Genomic DNA, 22,165 nt, shown 5'->3' on the forward strand with positions numbered 1-22,165 from the left:
AAATGATACCGCAAGCGAGCTGTCACCTGCTATTGCCAAACTGGGGCAAACTGTCACAAATCACAAACGTCAGTGTTTCAAAACAACATCGATCTCACGTGTCTTCTTAAAAAACATGTTAATAAATTATAATTAATAACTGAAAATGGGTAAACGTAAATATAATACTGAAAGTGAAGAGGCGCCTAAGAAAATTAAGACTTCCGAAGATGTTCCGGAATCAGAAAATGTTAATGGAACCGAAGAACAACCTCAAAAGGTTCCTGATCACAAGAAAGCTGGTAATAAACAGCATGCTTTTGATGTGAAGCACTTTAGAAAAGAACTAGCTTCGAAAACCGGACAAACTATGGGTGAGTATTGGTTATTTCATAGTAATATAGTTTCAAAATACAACGATTCTGAGTATGCATGCATAGGTTAGAGGTTAAAATGAAATAATTCATAAATGCGACACCGGGTTCAATTATTTATATTTCCTTCGTCTAAAATGTGAAAATTGAATTGGTTGACTGACTCAAAAAATCAACACCTTCAATTATTAAGGCTACTTCTAGGAAGTTGTGGAAAAGTCATTGGTAAAAGAGTTTGCACCCAAGAGCTTTGGATTAAAAGTTGCATGTCACTTTTAAATTTAAATTATTTTGGGAAGCAGTTAAATTTAAACTATTTCCTGGTTAGCAACTGAAATATTTTATGAGAACTTTAAAGAATAACTATTAAAATTATTGAAAAAAGTAAACTCTTATTTTTCCTTGGACATTTCATATAATAACTGTTTTTTAATGTTTTAACAGATTAATAAAACACTGATTATATAATATGCATTCCCCAGGGTTCAATAATTTTACGGTTTAGACCCACTTGCTTTTAGTCACTCGCGCGACATGTTTGCGCGAGTGACTAAAAACAAGTGACTCTAAACTGTAAAATTATTCAATGTTAGTATGTCTCACAACAGTTTAAATTCGATTCCCCAGGGTGTTACAGGGTGTTCTGCCTTTTCGCAGAACTATTTTTGGCAGAATTTCATTTGCCAACCAACATTTCGCCGACGTTTCACTTTGATAACGAACGATTAGCAAATTTTTGTATGACAACGTTTCAATTGGTAGAATTATTGTAAACCAGATTATAATGCCTCTAAACTTTTGGGAGACTTATCATTTGTCAAATCTTTCACTTGGTCGAACAACTCTTGGGCGAGTAACGTTTCGTTGAAGCTATAGTTCGCTTTTCATACATTAGGCAAGTTACAAATAAGAAAAAGATACATACCAAAAAATCTAAAATGGCCGAGTTGTTCGACTTTTTATAATGTATATTTTAATGCCGACTTGGATATGGTTAGGTTAGAAGACTAAGGCGGGAGCAAATGCTCCCGCCTTAGTCTTCGAGGTTATTTTTTTTTCAACAACCTAAAAAACGTAATTACACAGCAACTTTCGGGTCAAATATCCCAACTTTCGTGTCAAATATCTCGGCCGTTTTTGATTTTAGAGAAAAGTTATTCTTACAAAACGGCCCCCCTTTGGCACAGTCTGACCAAATGAAACAATTTGTAGACAATAAACAACTAAGTGTATATTATGCCAACTAAAACATTCTACGACATGAAAGTTGGCATTTTGAAAATTGGCATTATAAAACACAGACCAAACGTTTAGTTGGTAACTGTGCGGTTGGCAAATAAAAAAAAATCATTTGATAAATTGGGAAATAAAATTCGGCGAAATAAAATTCCGCCAAACGTGAGTTGGGAAGTGATAATCGGCCATACCATTTTCGGCGATAAATAAGAGAACCGTGTTACAGATTACAGACTTCAATTACCTATTGATAATAACAAACCATTTTCAATGCAAATCAGGTTTGTAAAAAGCCTTAGGTCTAAGAACATAGATTTGGGGGGAGTCCGGGAGAGAGTACCAAATCCAAATATTTATTTTTGTCTTGTGCAAATAGGTTTTGTTAGGTGATATTGGAGTGCTGATAAAATATTTTGATTTGGCCACTTTTTTCATAGAATGGTTCAAGTCTCCCACCTGGGTATGTGTGTTTAGGTCAAATCTTGCAAGGTAAATTGCACCCACTTCCCATTATCTTCTATTGGACTGAAACTTCACATACATATGTAAATGGGAGTCGGGTGACAATGCTTTATTATTGTACCATTGAGCTGATCTCATGATGAAAACAGGAGGTGGCCATAGGAACTCTTGTGTACCAAAAATGACATTTTTGACTAAAACTTATTGTCTGTTAGTTTCTCAAATATGCTCCGTTTCAAATAAACTACTCTTCTGTATTTTAAGCCATTGGTCCTCTCCTAGTATCCAATTAAATAATACTATTATTTTTTTCCAGCACTAACCCAGTTCCTCCAAGTATGCCTGAACCCCGACAGTGAAGTGGACTACATGGCCGAATACCTAAATGCCGGCGGCAACTCCCACGAAATCCTCCGGCAGATCAACCAGGACAGCAAGTTGAACCTCACCCTCGCCACCCCTGCCTTCCATCTCTTCCACCTCATCATCATGAAAGTACAATCCTCACATCCTCAAATGTTCGCAATAACTGAGGAAGCCTGTCGATATTTCCTAAACACATTCATGCCAACTGTTGAAATCATGATTAGCGAAAATTCTGGACCGCGTCACAGAAAAATCGTCCTTAAACTCCTGACTTCAATAGTCACTTTAAATCCAGATTTGGGTGTCGAAGTTATCAACCAAGCACCACTAACGCCCAAGCATTTGCAGTACATTCTTGAAAAGCCGAATTATAAAGAGAAGGATAATGTTAGGACGTCATTTGTGCATTTCATGACTTCTTTTCTTGTTGATGGACATCTGCCTTTGATTAAAGCTTTATTAGATAAGCAAGGCTTATTACCTTTAGTAATTCCAGGGTTGATTCACGATGAGCCTGAAGCAGTATTGATGTTCTTAAATATCCTGAAAAAGAACGTAATTGAGAACAGTTTCATTTCAAAGAGTTTGAAACTGAAGACATTCAGTCACCAAGTGCTGTTTAATATCTTTAAACTGTATTCTTGGAAGGGACCGCCAGAATTAAGTCAAGAAGCGAGAAATAAGTTACGCCCGGACATAATGGCACTTTTATCAGAAATTGTACTGACGCTTTTCACTTCTCATAAGCTCGGGTTATATTTTACTGATAACACCTTAGGTATGGTGGACGCTAATAAAAATCAGAACCTGTATAAGGCTCTGCTGACGCTAAAAAGGCCTTGGGAGACAGAAGAGGCGTGTGAAGTTATACTAAAAATAGTTCACAAATGCCCTGACTTACACAGAGCTATAATAAGTGTTGTGGAGCAGAGTTTCGAGCCTCAGCACTCCCCCATTTGGGAGAAAACTTTGCAGTTTGCTATTAAATTATTGGATGTACTCAAACCAGAGGACATGGTGCCTAGAATGGGTAATCTATCATCAATTCAAGTGGTTAATTTTGCGAGATACGTAACTTTGCCCATTCCTTTGCTAAAGTTCATGCAGACCCATTTAGGAAAAGACCAAACTATATCTTTATACTGTGTGAAGATTTTAGTGAAAATGCTGGAAAGTTTAAGAAGGTACATAAGGATTTTAGAGATGGAAGACAGTCATGTAGATATTTCCGATTTAAGGAGTAAAATGGAGTATTTCTTCCCAAAACACATGCCTGTGCCTACGATTATTGCAACATTGATACAAGATGTTATAAGTGGTAAAGAGGTTACAGAGACTACTCAAGATTACAGGCTGCCGAAAATATCTGAGACAGAGAGCCTGATTTATCTAATGGATCTATTATTGCTGTATAACGACATTCACCCCACATTCTTCGAAATGCTAGAAGGAAGCTTAGACATGAGAAAGATTCTAGACTTCTCCATGACACTGACTGATGGGAGAGTTTCACTATTGAAATTCAAAGTTGTGTCTTTGTGGTTGACTTTAGACAGCTCAGCAATTTCACTAAGCAATCCGATGTTCAAAGATCTTTTCAACATTATGCTGGAAGTTTACACAAACACTGATGATAATACATGGATTGAGGCCAAGGATACGATTTGCAAGTTTTTCAAAAACACAGGAATTTTTGAGGGGGATGAAGACGAAATACACCTTATGCTTTACACCCTTAGGAACTCCCGTGCAACCCCTACTGTCTTGATCGGAGATTTGGTGCAATATGTTTTAGAAAACAGTAAAGATCTTACTGAAAGTATCAGAACTCAAATCGTCAACTTTGAGATTTCCGATCAAACCAGTGAAGCGAACTTAGACAAACTATTCAACGATCTTATGAAGAATAAGAACACGGAAAACACATCGTTTTTAGAAAACAAAGTGCCATCTCCCTTCATCGTAGGCTGCATGCAATATATACAAGGCAACAAAGAAGCTAGAAAATCCTTGAAACAATTTTTATCAATTTACGTAGCTAATTTACTGCACGCGAATTATTCTCCGGAATTGACAGAGATAGTGATTGGAGACTCCAAAGTAGATGCAAGAAGTTATGTTGCCAGTTGGACTTCGGAATCTGAGGCTCTCTCGGAAAATTTATCAGGCCGGGATGATACTATCAAAAATATATCAGCAGCAATAATTGGAAACAGTGAAATTCTCTTAAAGGACATCTTCCAATGTTTTGAAGAAGTTTCTTCAGAAGAATGTGACATTATAATAGAAGATGTTCCTTATAAAGTTAACACAACACAGATTGTGGATGGCTCTGAGCTTCTGATTTGGGCGAAATATCTAATATTCTGTACAGTCAGGCTAACAACCATGAACTCCTTGACGGAAGATCAGCAAAAAAAGATTAACCTATACTTTGATTGCTTAATCCTTATTGGGAAGAAATGCCACATGAGAGACGTTTGTCGTACGATTGTACTGTCACTGTTCAAAAACCCGCACTATCTTAATATCTACACGCCTTTAGATCTGAGCAAGAATCCTTGCAACACCTTGGCGACTAAATTCCTTTTAGAAGTGATGACTCGAAACGGAGATATTATGACATCTTTAAACAAGACACAAAAAGTCCTTAAGCCGTATCAACAGAAAAACCGTAGTGAAATCGTGAAAGCGTTTATTAAAATAAATAAAAGGAAGAATGTCAACAGCGATCACACGATAAAAGTTCTCGAAATAGTTGGCCTTTCGGAAGCAGATGACGTCACAGTACTACAACATATTTTTACTGCAGATCCCAGTGCTTGCGTTAAAGATGATAAAGAACCCAGTCTCATGTTAGAAGTACTTCGAGTACTTGTCTCGAAGTACTCGAAAACTGTAACCATCGAATTACCAAAAGAAGTGTTCAAGGGCATTGTAAAGGTGTACACAAACTTGCTGACTAACAAAGAAGTGATTCCTAACTTAACAAATATTGAGAACTCTTTGATAGAACATTTTGAAAACAAGCCTCACCAAGTGAAACATGTTAGTGAGGAACAGTTCAAGAATTTCTTCAAAGCCAACTCCATTCGCAAAACAACGTCCCTCCTCGCAGCCACATTACTCAAACTCAGTCAGAAATTCTGCAAAATATTTAAAGACGAAATTGACAAACCAGACATATTAAGCCAAAGGGAGCTCACCTTACCACTCGGTAATGCTATTATCCACCACGACACTTTCCTAGTCGCGAATAAAGATTTCTTGCCTAAAGTCTACGAGGAATACAAATCTAATATTTTAAAAGTATTAGAAAAACCGCATAAAGCTGGACAAGTATATATCTCCTCTTGGAAATTCATAAGAAAACTGATTCTGGAGTGCATGTCTCAAAATGAATGTGAAAAGATATTTAACAAGATTCATAAGTTTGAAACCGCTGAAATAAGCCACATACATCTTTTCCAGGCATGCTTCTTAAAAATGAGTCTCTCTGAAAAAGGGCACAAGAAAGACTACCTTACAAACTACTTGTCATCGTCTCTGAATTTGATAACAATTGCGTTACAAGGATTGAATACTGAAGTTTTGAAAGATCTTGCACAAAATATCTATGATGTTATTCGACTTGTTGGGAATTTCAAAGGTTTTGACATTGATAACAAGGAATCTCTCGTAAAAATGACTGAAAGTTCCATTTGGCAGAACTTCTGCAAGGCTGTTTTGAAAAACTGCCTGAAAGTGAGATCAGGTGACCAGGAGAATGCCTCAGGTCCGCTAATGCTTGAGACATTAACAAATCTAGTAAAGCTCTTCTATCCTAACGACCACTCTGATTTAGAAACTCTTTTCGACATGGTAACTTCACATTCTGAATTCCTAAACGTGATGCTGAGTTACCACAGTTTAGAAATAAAATCGAGATTGATAGACCTTCTATACGTCTTGCTTTCTCGCAAACAATCAGTGATGAAAACGCAACAAATCCCAGTGTTTTTAAGTGCTTACCATGCCACTAGAAGCCCTTGCGATCGCTTGATATTAAAGATTCTAAACTTTTACGAGACTCACGGACTTCCAGTCAACGAATACAAGCCTTATTTGTGGGGAGATTCCGCCGCTAACTTCTACGCTGTCCGCAAGAACAGATCAGCGTCTCTCTGGAGTCATCCCACTCCAAACCAAGTCATGAACCTCCTAGACAAGGAAATTATAGACAGAACCGTACGGAACTTCCCTGTGACTGAAAAATTGAGTTACGATTATGAGCTACCTTCATCTAACTCTTGCAAGGGTATTAAAGAAGCTGTACGCTTTATGTCTGAGGAGTTGAAAACTACTAAAGATTACGAAGGCGATGTAACTCGGCTGATATTAAAGCAAAGATACGATGTCATAATATCGGAATTAAAGGACGTAGACATAGTGAACGCGTCACACGTCGATCCAGATGAGGGTATCTACGATCCAGCGTTCATATTTCCCTTGCTAAGTCACCTGTTGGCTCCAGGGTCCATGGCATCGTGTTTCAAGATGTTGCGAAGCGGGTTGCTGTCTCTGCCTGTAGTTGCGTTGAGCTCGCATTGTCCTGATATGCGTGCGGCTGCGTACCATGTGCTGCATCGGTTCCATATGCTTCTGGAGACTGAAACGTAAGTAAATGTTTATTTGAACTTTCAACACCGAAAACACTGGTGAAATGGTAAAAAGAGTAGGAGCTTATTAAATACTTGAATTATGTTTTTTGTCACTTCAAAAGTTAATGATCTTTTCCGTAATGTATGTTCCACCTTATTTTAGCGGCGTTTTCTCCACCAGCTTTCTGAAACTTTTATTGGCCTTCCCTTTCCGCAATGTAGGACACATTGTCCCTTTAAAAACACTGAGTTAAGAACTCCCTATGGCTGTGATATGTGTGTGAACGTACTCCATCTAAAACCCACAATTTTATTTCAGGAGACACAAGAACGATAAGCTCCTCCTCACGGACTTCATCGAGACACTCCGCCACAGCTTGTCCACCGCCATCAACAGCCAACCCGACTCTGGTCTCAAAAACCCCCGTCTCCCCTCCCTTGACGCTATTTACCTCGCCAAATCCCTCATGGTCTGCACCGCCCCCTTCGACCCTCTCTACAAACCCGTCAACAACTTCTTAATTGCCAAACAATTTGTAGATTTAACAGTCGTCCCTGATTTTCTGAGCCTTTTCCATGACAGTGACGTTGAATCCTCCGATAGAAGATTATGGATCTTGGATATAATCAAGCATGGGACCAAAACCATGACAGACATAAGTGTAATCTTTAAGACTATGTGCTTGAAAATGATCATGGATTTTTACTCTTCCGTTTTGAGTGATAGGAAAACGAAAGAAAAGATTTTAGGAGCGATAGGAGCTGTTGTAGCTATACCTAGAGCGTTGCAGATTTTGGTGGAAGGATACGGACTTGTGTCATGGCTGCATTTCGTCGTAAGGCAGTTGAGAAAAGAGGATAAAACATTAATAAAAGGAGTATCGAGTATTATAAAGAATATTCTCCACAGCATGTATATCAATTCCTTGTCGCGTCATATTTCTGCACCTAAATTAGACGCCGAAGGCAAGCCGTTAGATAAAGTTGTAGAAATAAGAGTAAATAGGGAGATAGAGGGAGAAATACTTGTACTTTTGTATGATCTGCTATATATTACTGCAGATTTAGAAACTGAGGATTTGATATCATATGTTAAAACTTACAGTTTGCTATCGAAGAATTCCATCAAGCTGCTGACTAAAGAGAAAGTTCTAGGTTTAGTAGAAGAATGTTGTAGCTCGGTTAAAGATAGTGAGAAGGTTATATTGTTAAGAAAATCGGTGATTAGAAATAATACTGATATGTTGAAGAGCAAAAATCTAAATGTTGCCAATGTAGGGTACAATGCAGAAAGCAACGAACTACTACTAAGGGAGTTAACGTCACTGGTGCAAAATTACATAAGTGTAATGTAGGTTAAACATAGGTACTTATATTAAGTAGTGTAGATAATAAAACATTTTTAGTGAAGTACATTATTACAGACATTGTGTTAATAACGTTATTGACTTTCATTTTATCTACCTGTCGCATTACTATGATGATTCCATATTTTTTAGAAGGATGTCCCAAGAGAACTGCCCATAGTATTTTGTTATTTTGCCCATTTAGAACCACTTAGCCCAACATAAATGGAAAGGCGCCGACAAAAGGTTAATTTACCCTACAATAAATATAAAGTACTTAACTTTTACATAATAGTATTTTAGTAAAACCACTCTTAATTCAAGCAGTTAAAGTCCAAATTCCACCAACGATCCTGTAATGGTATGTCAAGTATGGTGTCTCTTACGGCTATCACCACGAATTGACACATGTAAATGCCACAGACAAGCAAATTGGACTAGACATTCCAACTACCCTCTTACAACCTAATTCAAACCTTAAAACACCGATACAAAGCTCAAATTCGTTAATAAATCATGTTTTAAATCTGTTTTACAAGTTCTAGGGAATCAGGTTTTAAGTTAATTGTGATAGAGTTGATTTTTGTATGTTTTAATGTTGCAATGCTTTTATGGAACGAGAATGCTGGAAAGACAAATAGAGCAGTGCATTTAGGTGATAAGATCAGCTTGTAAGGACATTGCGACTTAAGATCCTTCCTTCGTTGTCGTTTTGCAATGCAGACATACCCGTGTGATGTTAGATTGTTAAAGTTCGCCCGGGTTCTTAAATTATAGGACTGCGACGAGGCTCAACTCCGTCAAACTTTTCATACATTTACTATGGTTTGACGGAGTTTAAACGCAGGCACAAATCAGGAGAATGATCCGCCCAAGGTAAATTCCGTACGCAGCGGGAAGAAGTTGATAACTGGAGATATTCTATCGAAGAAAATAATATGAACTTAAAATAAATCTACATAAGGTTCCAATTTCTTCGACTTAACTTCTTCGCTGGATGCGGGTCGCTTCCAACCGGCACGTATGGAGGTCCAAGGGGGAGGCCTATGTTCAGCAGTGGACGTCTTATGGCTGAGATGATGATGATGATGATGATGAACTTCTTCCCGCCGTGTAGGTACGGAATTAATCTTTCACTCGAATTGCGCGAACTAACGAAATTTCGATTACTTCGAAGAAATAGTTAGCACGGTGCAGTTGGAATAACACGCAAGATACCTAGTTGGTCATCGTAAAAGCATTCGACCACTAATTGGGACAAGTTTTAAATGGCGTTAGAAATGCTGATAATTTCGTTTATTTATAGCAGTAAAATTAACGTTAAAGTGAAGCGACGCGTATAAAAATACTTCTAATAGGTAAATGTAGGTATAATATCATGCATGTTTCTAAGATAAAATACTTGTTTACGCCTAGTGATTTATTTATATAGTTTAGAGTTAAACCAAGAAAAGTTAGCAGCGCACGATAAAAAGTAGGTACTTAGTTTAAAAAAAACAGTAGGTAAGTACATACCTATGTGACAACACCACATAAAATGGATTAAATAGTCTTGATAATCTTTGAATAGGGCAGAATGGCGCTCTCTTATGTCAGAGGCCAAGATCCTCTTTGGGTCACTGAGCCAGTGATGTAGTTGTAGTCTTGATAATCATCATATCCCAAGCAGCATGGAAGTGTCGGCAACATCAATATAGCAGCCAATTAAGAACTTAGAGTGATTTAAGGGATGTATAAGAGTGTCAGAAAAGATTTAAGCTGTATAAAAGGTACTTTACAGACATTATACAGCTCAAGCTGTATAAAATCATTATAAAGGATTCTGCGGAAGCATGGGGTGCTTTATCAGAATATAAAAAATCTATACATATAATAAAGCTGAAGACGGTCGAAAGTCTGTACATGGAAGATATTTGAAAAAAAGTTGGCTGGGGATACTTAGAATCGATAACAGAACACGTTCAAACAGTTTTTAGAATTTTTGTCTGTTTATCTGTTTATCTGTTTGTCTGTTTATCTGTTTGTCTGTTTATTTGAACGCGCATCACGTGAAAACGGCTGAACGGATTTTGATGAAAACTTTACTAACCTGTCGAGAAAATCCCCGGCCAGGTTTTAGGCTATAAAAATTCAACCCCTAAAAGGGGGGGGTAGCCACAACACTCGATTGACTTAAGTTTGCCTCTGAATCTTATGGCGCTACTTAGGAAAGAGGGTCAAACTCTTTTCAACTATTGCTCAATAGTTGTGCTACAACTATTGAGTATCCTGGTAAACTAACAGATGGCGCTGAATTTAATACATTGTGACATGAATAAGCCACCGAGGAAAGATTTTGCCAAATTAACTCTAAGTTTAGAAAGGGGGTACGGATATATCAACAAAAATAATGGAATAATTATGTTGATTTAATAAATTAATAATACAACAAAATTAAACAACAGTAAATTAATTGCCCCTCATTGCACAGTGCCATCTTTTGGGGAACTGAGTAAACATTAAGTAATCAAGAAAACTAAAAATGAGTTTACATAGTTACATAGAGGTAAAATAAACACACATATCAACATGCGTATAATTGCATAGTTATTTAAAATTATTAATTTTCTCTATCATGAATTATACCTAATCGTAATTATATCGCACCCATATCAAATCTATATTCATACGTATCGCCTACTTTAAGCAAGTGGGTACATTGAAAAAAAAAACATTGACCTCTGTCATTTGCAGTGCCGGATTAACCCTTTTAAGCAAAATAAGAACTTGCTTATGGCACCAAAACCGTAGGCAAAAAAAAGCGCAGGCTGCATCAGCACTGCAGTCGTCGTGGAGTAGGTACCTACATGAAACTTTTATACGTGTACATACAAGTACCCATCTAATAACGAAGGGCCGTAGGGATCAAGTAAGAGAGTGAGGGTACGTAAGAACATCTCCAACGTAGGCTTTCGATTTGACCTTACGCGGAGGCCCTTAAAGTCATGGAAAAAAATCTTGCTTTCGGGCTTGCGGCCAGCCGGTTTTTTCGACATAGGTTACGATTTTATAGCGAATTTTGCTCTCTTGCACGCCAGATTTGTCGGCCAAGCCGAGTTGCTCCTTAGCCGCGATCCTGAGACCTAACTGTCAAAGTGTTATAAGGGGCCCCGTGAAAGCCGAAAACTAAAAGCATCCTATGAAGTAGCGCTTTCGAGTGAAGCCAAAGAGCGAGCAGTAGAAGAGTCGTGATTACATGCATAGATTCGATTTCAAGCCACTCTTTTGCAGTTCGGCGTAAGGTCTTACGCGAGGTCTTCTGCCTTATGGCAAAGTTGATCTTCTCCCTTAATTACACTTGGGGGTGGATCCAAATCCAAGCTTTCCTCTTTCGCAGCTGGGCCTTCTGCCTTGCTCACACTTCGCCAATTCAATTCACTTGGTCAATTCAAAGCTCTGCTTTCTTGCATCTTTTCTGTATGAAAACAACCTCGCTGAGACCCTTAAATGTCGAGCCCTATGCGAAGCTAGGCTGATAGAAAACTGTCCCGTCCCTTCTCTGTATGAAATCCTGGATTCGCGCCTGGTTGGGACTAAAAGTAAAAAATAATGTATAACTGTCTATCAAATTGCGTTTTTTATATCGATAAATTTTCGCGCTCGCTTCGCTCGCGTTTACAATAACATTATAAGTTATGATAAAAGTGACATTCGGGTGGCGACTGCAGCAGCATTACTCTGTTAAACGTTACTGCTGTAGCACTGTCGGTTTTCGTGATAAAATGATGTGACTGATTTCCATACTAAAAGTAAAAATGCACAACTATCTATCAAATTGCGTTTTTATATCGAAAAATTTTCGCGCTCGCTTCGCTCGCGTTTTCAATCACTTTCTAATGTATGGTGACTACAGCAGCATTGCTCTGTTGCAATGCAACGTTACTGCTGCAGCACTGTCAATTTTCGTGATAAAATGATGTGACCGATTTCCATACTAAAAGTAAAAACGTACAACTGTCTATCAAATTGCGTTTTTATATCGAAAAATTTTCGCGCTCGCTTCGCTCGCGTTACCAATCACTTTCTAAGATATGGCGACTGCAGCAGCACTACTCTGTTGCAACGTTACTACTGCAGCACTGTCAATTTTCGTGATAAAATAGTGTGACTGATTCCAATACTAAAAGTAAAAATGTACAACTATCTATCAAATTGCGTTTTTACATCGAAAAATTTTCGCGCTCGCTTCGCTCGCCTTTTCAATAACTTTCTAATGTATGGCGACTACAACAGCATTACGCTGTTGCAACGTTACTACTGTAGCACTGTCGATTTTCGTGATAAAATGATGTGACCGATTTCCATACTAAACGTAAAAATATACAACTGTTTATCAAATTGCGTTTTTATATCGAAAAATTTTCGCGCTCGCTTCGCTCGCGTCACAGAATAATTAATAGTACTAAGTGCAGAAGACTCACTATCTAACAAAACGCGTCTGTTACGATCAGCACAGATATGGCCGCTAGGTGGCGACAGCGCCACGCGCGGCTTATGGCAAACCCCAAAATTGGGGCCGAACGGATGTACTTTTAGCTACCTGTAGCAAAGCGACGAAACCGCGGAGAGAGACACGCCTGCTCGCGTTTTCAACAACTTTCTGATGTGTGGCGACTGCAGCAGCATTACTCTATTGCAACGTTACTGCTGCAGCACTGTCAATTTTCGTGATAAAATGATGTGACCGATTTCCATACTAAACGTAAAAATATACAACTGTTTATCAAATTGCGTTTTTATATCGAAAAATTTTCGCGCTCGCTTCGCTCGCGTCACAGAATAATTAATAGTACTAAGTGCAGAAGACTCACTATCTAACAAAACGCGTCTGTTACGATCAGCACAGATATGGCCGCTAGGTGGCGACAGCGCCACGCGCGGCTTATGGCAAACCCCAAAATTGGGGCCGAACGGATGTACTTTTAGCTACCTGTAGCAAAGCGACGAAATCGCGGAGAGAGACACGCCTGCTCGCGTTTTCAACAACTTTCTGATGTGTGGCGACTGCAGCAGCATTACTCTATTGCAACGTTACTGCTGCAGCACTGTCAATTTTCGAGATAAAATGATGTGACCGATTTCCATACTAAAAGTAAAAATTTACAACTATCTATCAAATTGCGTTTTTATATCGAAAAATTTTCGCGCTCGCTTCGCTCGCGTTTTCAATGACTTTATAATTATGGCGACTGCGTCAGCATTACTCTGTTGCAACGTTACTGCTGTAGTACTGTTGATTTTCCTGATAAAATGATGTGACTGATTTCCATACTAAAACTAAAAATGTACAAATGTCTATCAAATTGCGTTTTTATATCGAAATTTTTTTTATATCGCAAAACTATTGATTTTGGATTGTAGTTTTATTTTGTGGTACCTAATTGTAAAATATTGTATCTGGACTGCAGTCCTCTAGCATATCCATCTGTCAACTATACTTCAAGTTCCGCCTCCAGGGGAGAGGGAGAGAAATTAGGATTAGAAATTAGCCGCTTACTGACACAGATCGAATTCTACGCGGGCGGAGCCGCGGGCACAGCTAGTCTACTATAAAACTAAAAGTGTTGTGAGAGACTACAAGCTAATTCTATCGTAAAAGCTGTATACAGGCTGTATTGTAGTAACACTTGGCACTTTTAGCTGTACAAAAGTATCTGTCAACTCCGTTTTAAAACATTAAGTGTTGTGAAACACTACAAGCTAATTTTATCGTAAAAGCTGTATACAGGCTGTATTATAGTATCACTTGGCACTTGTAGCTGTACAAATGTATCTGTCAATCCCGTTTTAAAGCTATTTCTTATGGCGTAATCTTACTCTCCTATAAGAATAGTAGTTGTATAACTTCTGTCTGTAAGGGTATTATAAAACCAAGTGAATAAATGGCAGCTATAGTACAGCTTTTTTCTGTATTACTGATAGAGTCGCTTATAACAATCTTTTGGCGTAATTTTACACTCGTATAAGTATAGTAGTGTAATGATTTCTGAAAATAAGTGTATTATAAAACTAAAGGAATATATGACAGTTACAGTACAGGTTTTTTATTTGTTATACGGATCTCTAAAGAGAATTATAACTTATGTACGGAGAACCGAAATACAGCCAAACGAATACAAATATTCTATTATAAAGCTGTTTTAATTACAAAAGCTGTAAAAGACACTCCATTTAGTACACAGCACAACTACTAAGATTATAATGCTCTCCAACTATCCTGTAGGCTGTTTAAAAATTGTCGCCATTTTACAATAAAAAAAAAACGTATTTGTAAATATAATTAAAGAAATACTTGCAAATATTTAGCAGACTAACGCCGTGTTATGATTACCGGCTAAAATAAATTGTTTAGCCTTTGAATTAATATTTATAAATATTTTTGATACTCTAACCTTAAAAACAAACAGTAACTTTACCGATTTTTGATATTTTCCTTATGGTTTCTCTTTGTTATTTTGCAGGCGCGTAAATATTTTGCCAGAAAAGATACACAGGTTCACAATAAATAATAATCCGCACTTACCAATAATGTAATATTCCATTCAAGTCCTGTATAATATTTACTTTTACTTTTACCATCCACTATAACACTTTATTGTCGCCATTACTATATTACGAATTAACAAGATTAAGACATTTTAGTTTCGTAAATGATTATTATTCTCTTGTAATTCTTTCTTATAACTCATTTAAAACTTATATTCTTATATCGTACTTATAGGAGATTATCTGTAGTGTTAAGGTTTCCTGTTACACCGAAATATAGCTGTAATGAAGCTATTATGCAGCTTATGTATTGCTTATACAGCTACTCTACAGCTCTAATATCGCCAAAGGCTGTATAATTTGGGCCCTTTTTTTACTTATAAGGGCTGTATAAGCGCTTATACAGCCTTTGTACAGCCTAACTGTACAGCTTATAGTATACAAATAAACTTTAATACAGCTTATATACAGCTTGCAATGCTACTTGGGATATTAATTAAAATTCCCAGAGCCAGTTCAGAGTGTTTAGAAAAATGCAGGCAACGGACAAACTTGCAGCGTGAGTTATGGCTCGTATTAATAACAAAATGGCAAATAAATAACCAGACAAGTGCGAGTCGGACTCGCCCAACGAGAGTTCCGTTCTTTTTAGTATTTCTTGTTTTAGCGGCAACATAAATATTAATCTGTGAAAATTTCAACTGTCACGGCTCATGAGATACAGCCTGCTCACAGACAGACGGACAAATAGGCGGACATTGGAGTCATATAGTAATACGGTCCCGTTTTTACCCTTTGGGTACGGAACCCTAAAACAAGCTCTTTGTTAGGGATCCGTACCGTAAAATGGTCCTTGGACCAAAGAAGGACCATGCATGTTACGGTAAGCTTGTTTCTTGACCTGTCTGTCACAAAGCTGGGGCTTAAAGACCACCCTACCAAGGTCGCGGTGCAGTGCGGTAGTGTGATACGGCTATTGGATACGTTCCTACCTACCTACTTACATAGATAAAATTATGTATTTTTACTGAATAATAAAGGAATATCTACTGCATAACAACAAATAAGTGATAAAAACGGGTCAGATGTGACTTGGACTTCAGAAAAAAAAACTCATTGTAACCGAAACCGTCAGGGCGCGAGTTCGACTCGCACTTGACCGATCTTATAGCCTCAGGCCGAATAAAGACATAAATTACCGATGTCATTCGCGGGGCAAATATTCCTATGGAATTCCGTTGTTATGGCTTTACGCGGTTATACACTGTGTGTGTGGTTTACACTGTGGGTGTGCGAGCGAGGCAGTGATATACACGTATATAGCGATGTCCCGCTCACACGCCGGAGCAAACAATGTAAAGATTGCCATATACTGGTTCCAGAGGATAGGAAATTCCGATTAAATTGTATACTTTGTAGGTTTAAGGTTAAATTATGATGGGCTTGTTATGGTCATTAAAAATACTCGTTTGTTTTAATTAAGTATAAAATATTGTGGCGAGCAGATAAACGTTTAATAAATTGTAGGTAGGTCACACGAACCCAGCCGCCGCCATACAATCGTTACCTTCTCATTTTAGAACGACATTCTGATATATGTGACATGAAACTTGATATATGAACAGTCAAGTGACATGCCTATAGGTATATATTTCTATGTCTGGTATTATTATAGTTTTCATTGTTCGAAATTGTTACTACAACGCTACATGCTACATTTAATTACTTTTTAAACATTTTTTTTTTAACAAAAGAAAAATTTGAAAATCACTACCGCGTAGAGTTTCTAATCTTTGCCTGCGCTACCTATTTTCGCCTAGTTTGACATAAGTTGCCATTAACAAAATGTTTCTAATGTAAAGCCTTACATAAAACTGCTAAATACAAAGTATTTTTTACGGGTGTCAAGATTCTTCGAACATTCTGCAGCTAACTTCACACAGTTGGCCTTTAGTGATGTTTTTTCGCGATGCCGACCACACGTTTTTTTAAACCAGTGTTTTAACTTCAGTTTTAAACGGTGATATGGACCCAGTAATGTTAAACTTTTTACATGTTTATATCCTATACCTATAACTATTTCTTTTTCATATGAAACTATTATTTAATGGCTAGCTTACGTTTAGAAGTCACAATTGGATAAAACATTGGTGAGGGTACTTTGCGCCCATCTTGTTGCCAAATTTCGCCTACCCCTAGGGTTGACAAAGTTTTTGTACCACATTCATTGGTGGATGACATTACTTGTTCCCAAATTTAAATGTTTTCTTATTTTAGTTTACGCTATATGCAAATGTTTATTTCTACTCTTACCGATATTGAGTAGGTACCAAATAGGTATTTTATGTCTCACTTTGTGTAAATAAGGTTGATTTGATGTCAATTACGATAATAACAACAATTTTGCAACAATTAAACGATTTTGTTAAAACAAATTAGTATTTAACTTATAAACCATTACTCCCCTTTATTTGGCATGTTGGTAAATTTTTGGCAGCCCTAGCTTCATTATAGAAAATGTATGAAAACAGCTTCAAACCGTTACCAAACTTCGCCTACTACCCCGTTTTTTTAATATATGCCTCGTCTGGTGTAGTTAAGGTTCATGGTATATTAGCACATTCCAAGGAGATACGACTTAACATGTGTAAGTCACGCCATAGGCAAGGCATGCCATAGGCGAAGATTGGGAAAAATACCCAAACATCGCCTATATATTGCCTTTGGGGCCATTTATTACCGAATTAACCAATGAAATTAAAAGTTTCAGTGGTGTATACTGATAGTTAGGAATACTAAAAAACGTTTTTTCGCCTTAACGGAATAAAATGCTTTCAAATTTGAGAGATTTTTTGGGAAAAATGTCAAAACCCAGGCGAAGATACGAAACTCTACGGTATGCCATTTAGTTCTCTTAAACGTACTTAACCATACCCCGAAGTTAACGGAAATCAAATAAAAACACGGTGTATAGCTCGGAAGAGAGAGAAAGAGACAGATTGCTAGAAATTGTCATACAAAAAATAGAGCTAATTGAAGTTTGAATAACCAACTAATTTGTAGAGAACAAATTAATTTTGATCAAACAATTATTTTAGTTACATTCGCGTACGCTCATCCAACAAGTATATAATTGATTGTACCTAACGGATTCAGCGAAGTAATAATATGAAATATGAATAAATAACTCATGTATATTTTAGCGGTGTTTTGCATGGGAGATTATAGAGTACGAAGGAGTGATTTAAGACCCGATTATTGTTGGTTAAATAAACTTACTTGCAAGATGAAAAAACTACGGGTGAATTCTCAGTATATTTAACTTGAGATCCTCTCGGTGCTGTTAAGATAGAACACTCTTACGGTAGATGTCGCTACACTCTAAGCGTAAGTATACTTTACAAAAGAAAGTAAAAAAAATAATTGCATTTATTTTGAATCGATAAATACTCGTAGTTTGATTTAAGTACCTACTGCTCAAAGTGGCCATTATAATTGAGGCCTAGTTTTAATAATCTATGGTTTTAATAATTGTGCACTTTCCTGAGGAATGTGGACAAATGTCTTAGCCCCCATTCGCACGACAGCTTTTTCAACGCGCGTTAAAAAAGCGCTTGAATCTGTCCGCACTCTAAATTCGATTTAACGACCAAGGCTTAAAGTCGAAAATCCAACAACACTTGATAAAAAGCGCCACCGCTGTCGTGTGAATACATACATGGCTATCCATTTGTGTCATTCAAACGCTTTTTTAACGCGCGTTAAAAAAGCTGCCCTGCGAATGGGGGCTTAGGGTTGATTTGGTAGGGTAGGGTTGGTTACATCCATTTCGACGGACCGAACAAAAATCGCAATTTAATGAAACTCGTATGCGACTTTTCGCACCGTCTAAATTAGCCCTTAAGGCCCACTTGCACCATTCCACTAACCCGGGGTTAACCGGTTAAACCTGGAGTTGCCATGTTTACCAGTACAATTTGACACTAAATTAACGAGTTAACCGCTTAACCCCGGGTTAGTGGGATGGTGCAAGTGGGCCTAAAACAAGCAAAGCTTTTTTTTTCTTATTTAATTAACTGTTGACTGTATGTTATTTCTGTCTTTTTTCTTCTTGTTTGTTACCTTCCGTGATTCTTCTCACTTGATGGTCTCATCGGAAGATCAGCGCTGGAAGCCACCAGCAACATGCTGAGATGGGGCCATTTCGTGGCACTTTAATCTTATTTTGTGTTTTCTTTTATACTATGTACTGTTCCGATTGTTTGTGCTTACGAATAAATCTATTCTATTCTATTCTATTCTATTCAATGTCCTCCAATGTAATCAACAAGATTAGTTGCAAATGAAAGAGCATGTTCCTGTCTGGCGGCGTGTGTTATCCCGGACAGACGCATCCGCCTTTTGGCAGACCCCTGTAACGATAGCGATCGACAATTTGACATGGGTTGCGCTTTACGCCGTGAAAGCTTAATTTCGCTTCGTTAATGCTTTACAGGCCAATTTTAATAACAGTTTTGAATGATTCACGGCTAGAATTATATCGAATATTGAATAAATTTACGGTTTAGACTCACTTGTAATAAGTCACTCGCGCGACATGTATCGGAGAGCCTAGGGGGCCGATTTTTGAATTTCGATCGCTCGATTTAATTAATTTCGTCACTCGAATATCGATGGAAAACAGCGAAATGCTAATTTTTGAAATACGAGCGACTGAAATTTGGAATCTAGTAGTATCGACCACTCGATTTCAATTCTATTGGTAGAATTCAAATGCCTAGTAGTGGAGATATTATTGAACGAAATACTCGAAATCGAGTGGTCGAATTTCAAAAATCGGCCCCTAGGTCTCCTTTCTCAATCACTTAACAGTGCGAGTAGCGTTCATGTATCGCGCGTATCACGGCCGTGTATCGCGTACTGCGCCTCGCTGTGTCGCACGCTGCGCACGATATAAAAACTAGATAGGTACAAGCTGGGGCAGATTGCATAACAACTTGTAACTAATAATATTAGTGGGAATCTCTTTCCAATTCCCTTGATTAGAAAGAGACTTTCGCTAATATTATTAGTTATAAGCTGTTATGCAAAAGTGAATCTAAACCATAAGATTATTCAATGTTACCACAGAATAAATAATAGTATGTACTAGGTACAGAAGACTCACTCTCTAACAAAACGCGTCTGTCACGGTCAGCACAGATAGGTGATGGCGACAGCGCCACGCGCGACTTATGGCAAACCCCAAAATTGGGGTCGAACGGATGGACTTTTAGCTACCTGTAGCAAAGCGACGAAATCGTGGAGTGAGCCACGCCTGATGTTACTCACAACAGTTTAAATTCGATTAGACTTGTATCTAATCGAATTTAAACGTGAAAAATCTTTAAATTCGAATGTAAAGATTTTCACGTTTCACGATATTTCTAGGAATTTCACGATATGCCTGACATATCGACCGGGATATGGACCGTGATTACCTTTTGTATTGATATTTCAACGCAGTTATGTACATGCATCATGCATGCATCTTGTTCACGCGGGTGGGTGTGTGATGTGCACGTAACTATGAGCGTAGACCGAGCAGGGTCTACACAACTTTGACACCCACCCGCTTCCTACCATCTTCAGTTACCGTTAACAAGATGCCTAACTGTGTCGAAATATCGGGAGCTCAATACCAATATAAGAGGAAATCACGGTCGATATAAGTCTAATTCTAACGTACACTGACATGAGAATGATATTTAAATCATAAATCATTTAGTTATCGTGGGTTTCGCCCGCGCCCCTAGGTACATATAGGGACGGCAAGAATGAGCGAACTGCATGGTAATTACATAAATACCATGATACAGATAGGTAATCTTATGAATTGGTATGTTAGTGTGGAATTTGACTAGAATGAATGAAATATGCGAGCACGTGCATTAATATACCTAACGCATTGGATACATTTATCAATTAATATTGAATCTAATCATTCTAAAGGTGGCCACTGACTGACGAGCCTTCCAACAGTCCAAATAGCGTGGCCGCAATCCAAAATCGGTCCGTGAATGTCAAAAACGTACAATGTTTAATATTTGGATGCCGTCCATTTACATGAATCCATTGTAACGGCATCCATTTGGAAGGCTCGTCAGTGGCCTGCTTAATCCCCGTATTGATTGACGAAAGTAATATGATTTTTATTGGTTCTAATAAAAATGTAATAAAACGCACGTACCGTTTTAGATAATGAGAATATGTTTTATGGCAGTTTATACATGATAAAACATAGCTGCTATAGTCAATTATAAACTTTATATGATCAGACGGAAGTTTGTTTGTTACTTTCTTAACTTTTTCAAGATACCTACGAGTGTTATGTCGAAAGTAGTTAAGTGCTAGTAAAAACTGCGCTTAAATTTCTTTTAGGTGTTTTATACTGATAATACTGATTACTAATTAGTAATTATTGTCTAATATTAGGGGGATATGGTAATTTTACTAGCAGTATGCGACAGATGCGTGTCGGCGCGCGCGAAATATATGCATGGAGTGTCATCTTGACAGTTGGTGATTTTTTCTTTTATGGCGGCTCTAAATTCGCGTTAAATGGCAAGCGAGCAAGATGTAGCATTGTTAATTATTCAGGACCAAATGCAAAATATAATATACATACTTACTCCGGTGATGCAACGACCCAAAGTGAGTCCAGGCCTCCGACACCAGATCACGCCATGCCTCTCGGTCTTGCCACAGCTCTCGCCAGTCGCCTTGGCTGAGGTTGAGCAGGTCTTGAGCTACTACCGTTCCACACATATACATTACATACCTACTTAAATAGATAAATACCATAGATGGTATAAGTAGATACCTAAGTTATTACAGAGAAAACACTCATAAGTCAACAGATGTTCGTGATAATCACGAAAAAAATGGCCTCGCCAGGATTCGATCTCCAAAGCATTTAACTTTGAAGTCAGTAGGCAGGCGATGCTTCCGAGCCTATTGTGGTAAACGTCCCTGTGCTTGACATAGGAACTATTGCCCAATAGATGACACCCTTTTGTCCCATCTAAGTTTTAATTTGACACGTGGGACAGTGAATTTCTTCATTCCTGCGCCAGTAAAATAAAATACACCGCTATCACGGTTTATTTTTACTATACTTAAATGCCACCTGTAATAACTGTATTGTAGAAAACAATAACCGTACCAGAAATAATAGCACTATTAAGTGTTTCATTGC

At 37.8% G+C, this 22,165-nt stretch overlaps 1 protein-coding gene across 1 annotated transcript; it reads left to right on the forward strand.

Annotated features, from left to right (window-relative positions):
- The first annotated feature begins 53 nt into the window (after positions 1-53).
- On the forward strand, positions 54-8,496 carry LOC134672774 (uncharacterized). The gene is made up of 3 exons (XM_063530716.1): positions 54-353; positions 2,368-7,072; positions 7,377-8,496. Exons 1-3 carry the CDS (start codon positions 146-148, stop codon positions 8,410-8,412), a joined length of 5,949 nt encoding a protein of 1,982 aa, XP_063386786.1. The 5' UTR covers positions 54-145; the 3' UTR covers positions 8,413-8,496.
- The last annotated feature ends 13,669 nt before the right edge of the window (positions 8,497-22,165 follow it).

The sequence above is a fragment of the Cydia fagiglandana genome, chromosome 17 (genome assembly GCF_963556715.1).
Source record: "Cydia fagiglandana chromosome 17, ilCydFagi1.1, whole genome shotgun sequence".
Classification (NCBI taxonomy): domain Eukaryota; kingdom Metazoa; phylum Arthropoda; class Insecta; order Lepidoptera; family Tortricidae; genus Cydia; species Cydia fagiglandana.

Excerpts from the sequence above, each read along its gene's own strand:
- LOC134672774 (XM_063530716.1), top strand. The coding sequence starts at position 146 with ATGGGTAAACGTAAATATAATACTGAAAGTGAAGAGGCGCCTAAGAAA. Across the intron at positions 354-2,367 it reads GAAAACCGGACAAACTATGG|CACTAACCCAGTTCCTCCAA; the intron begins GTGAGTATTGGT and ends ATTTTTTTCCAG. Across the intron at positions 7,073-7,376 it reads ATGCTTCTGGAGACTGAAAC|GAGACACAAGAACGATAAGC; the intron begins GTAAGTAAATGT and ends ATTTTATTTCAG.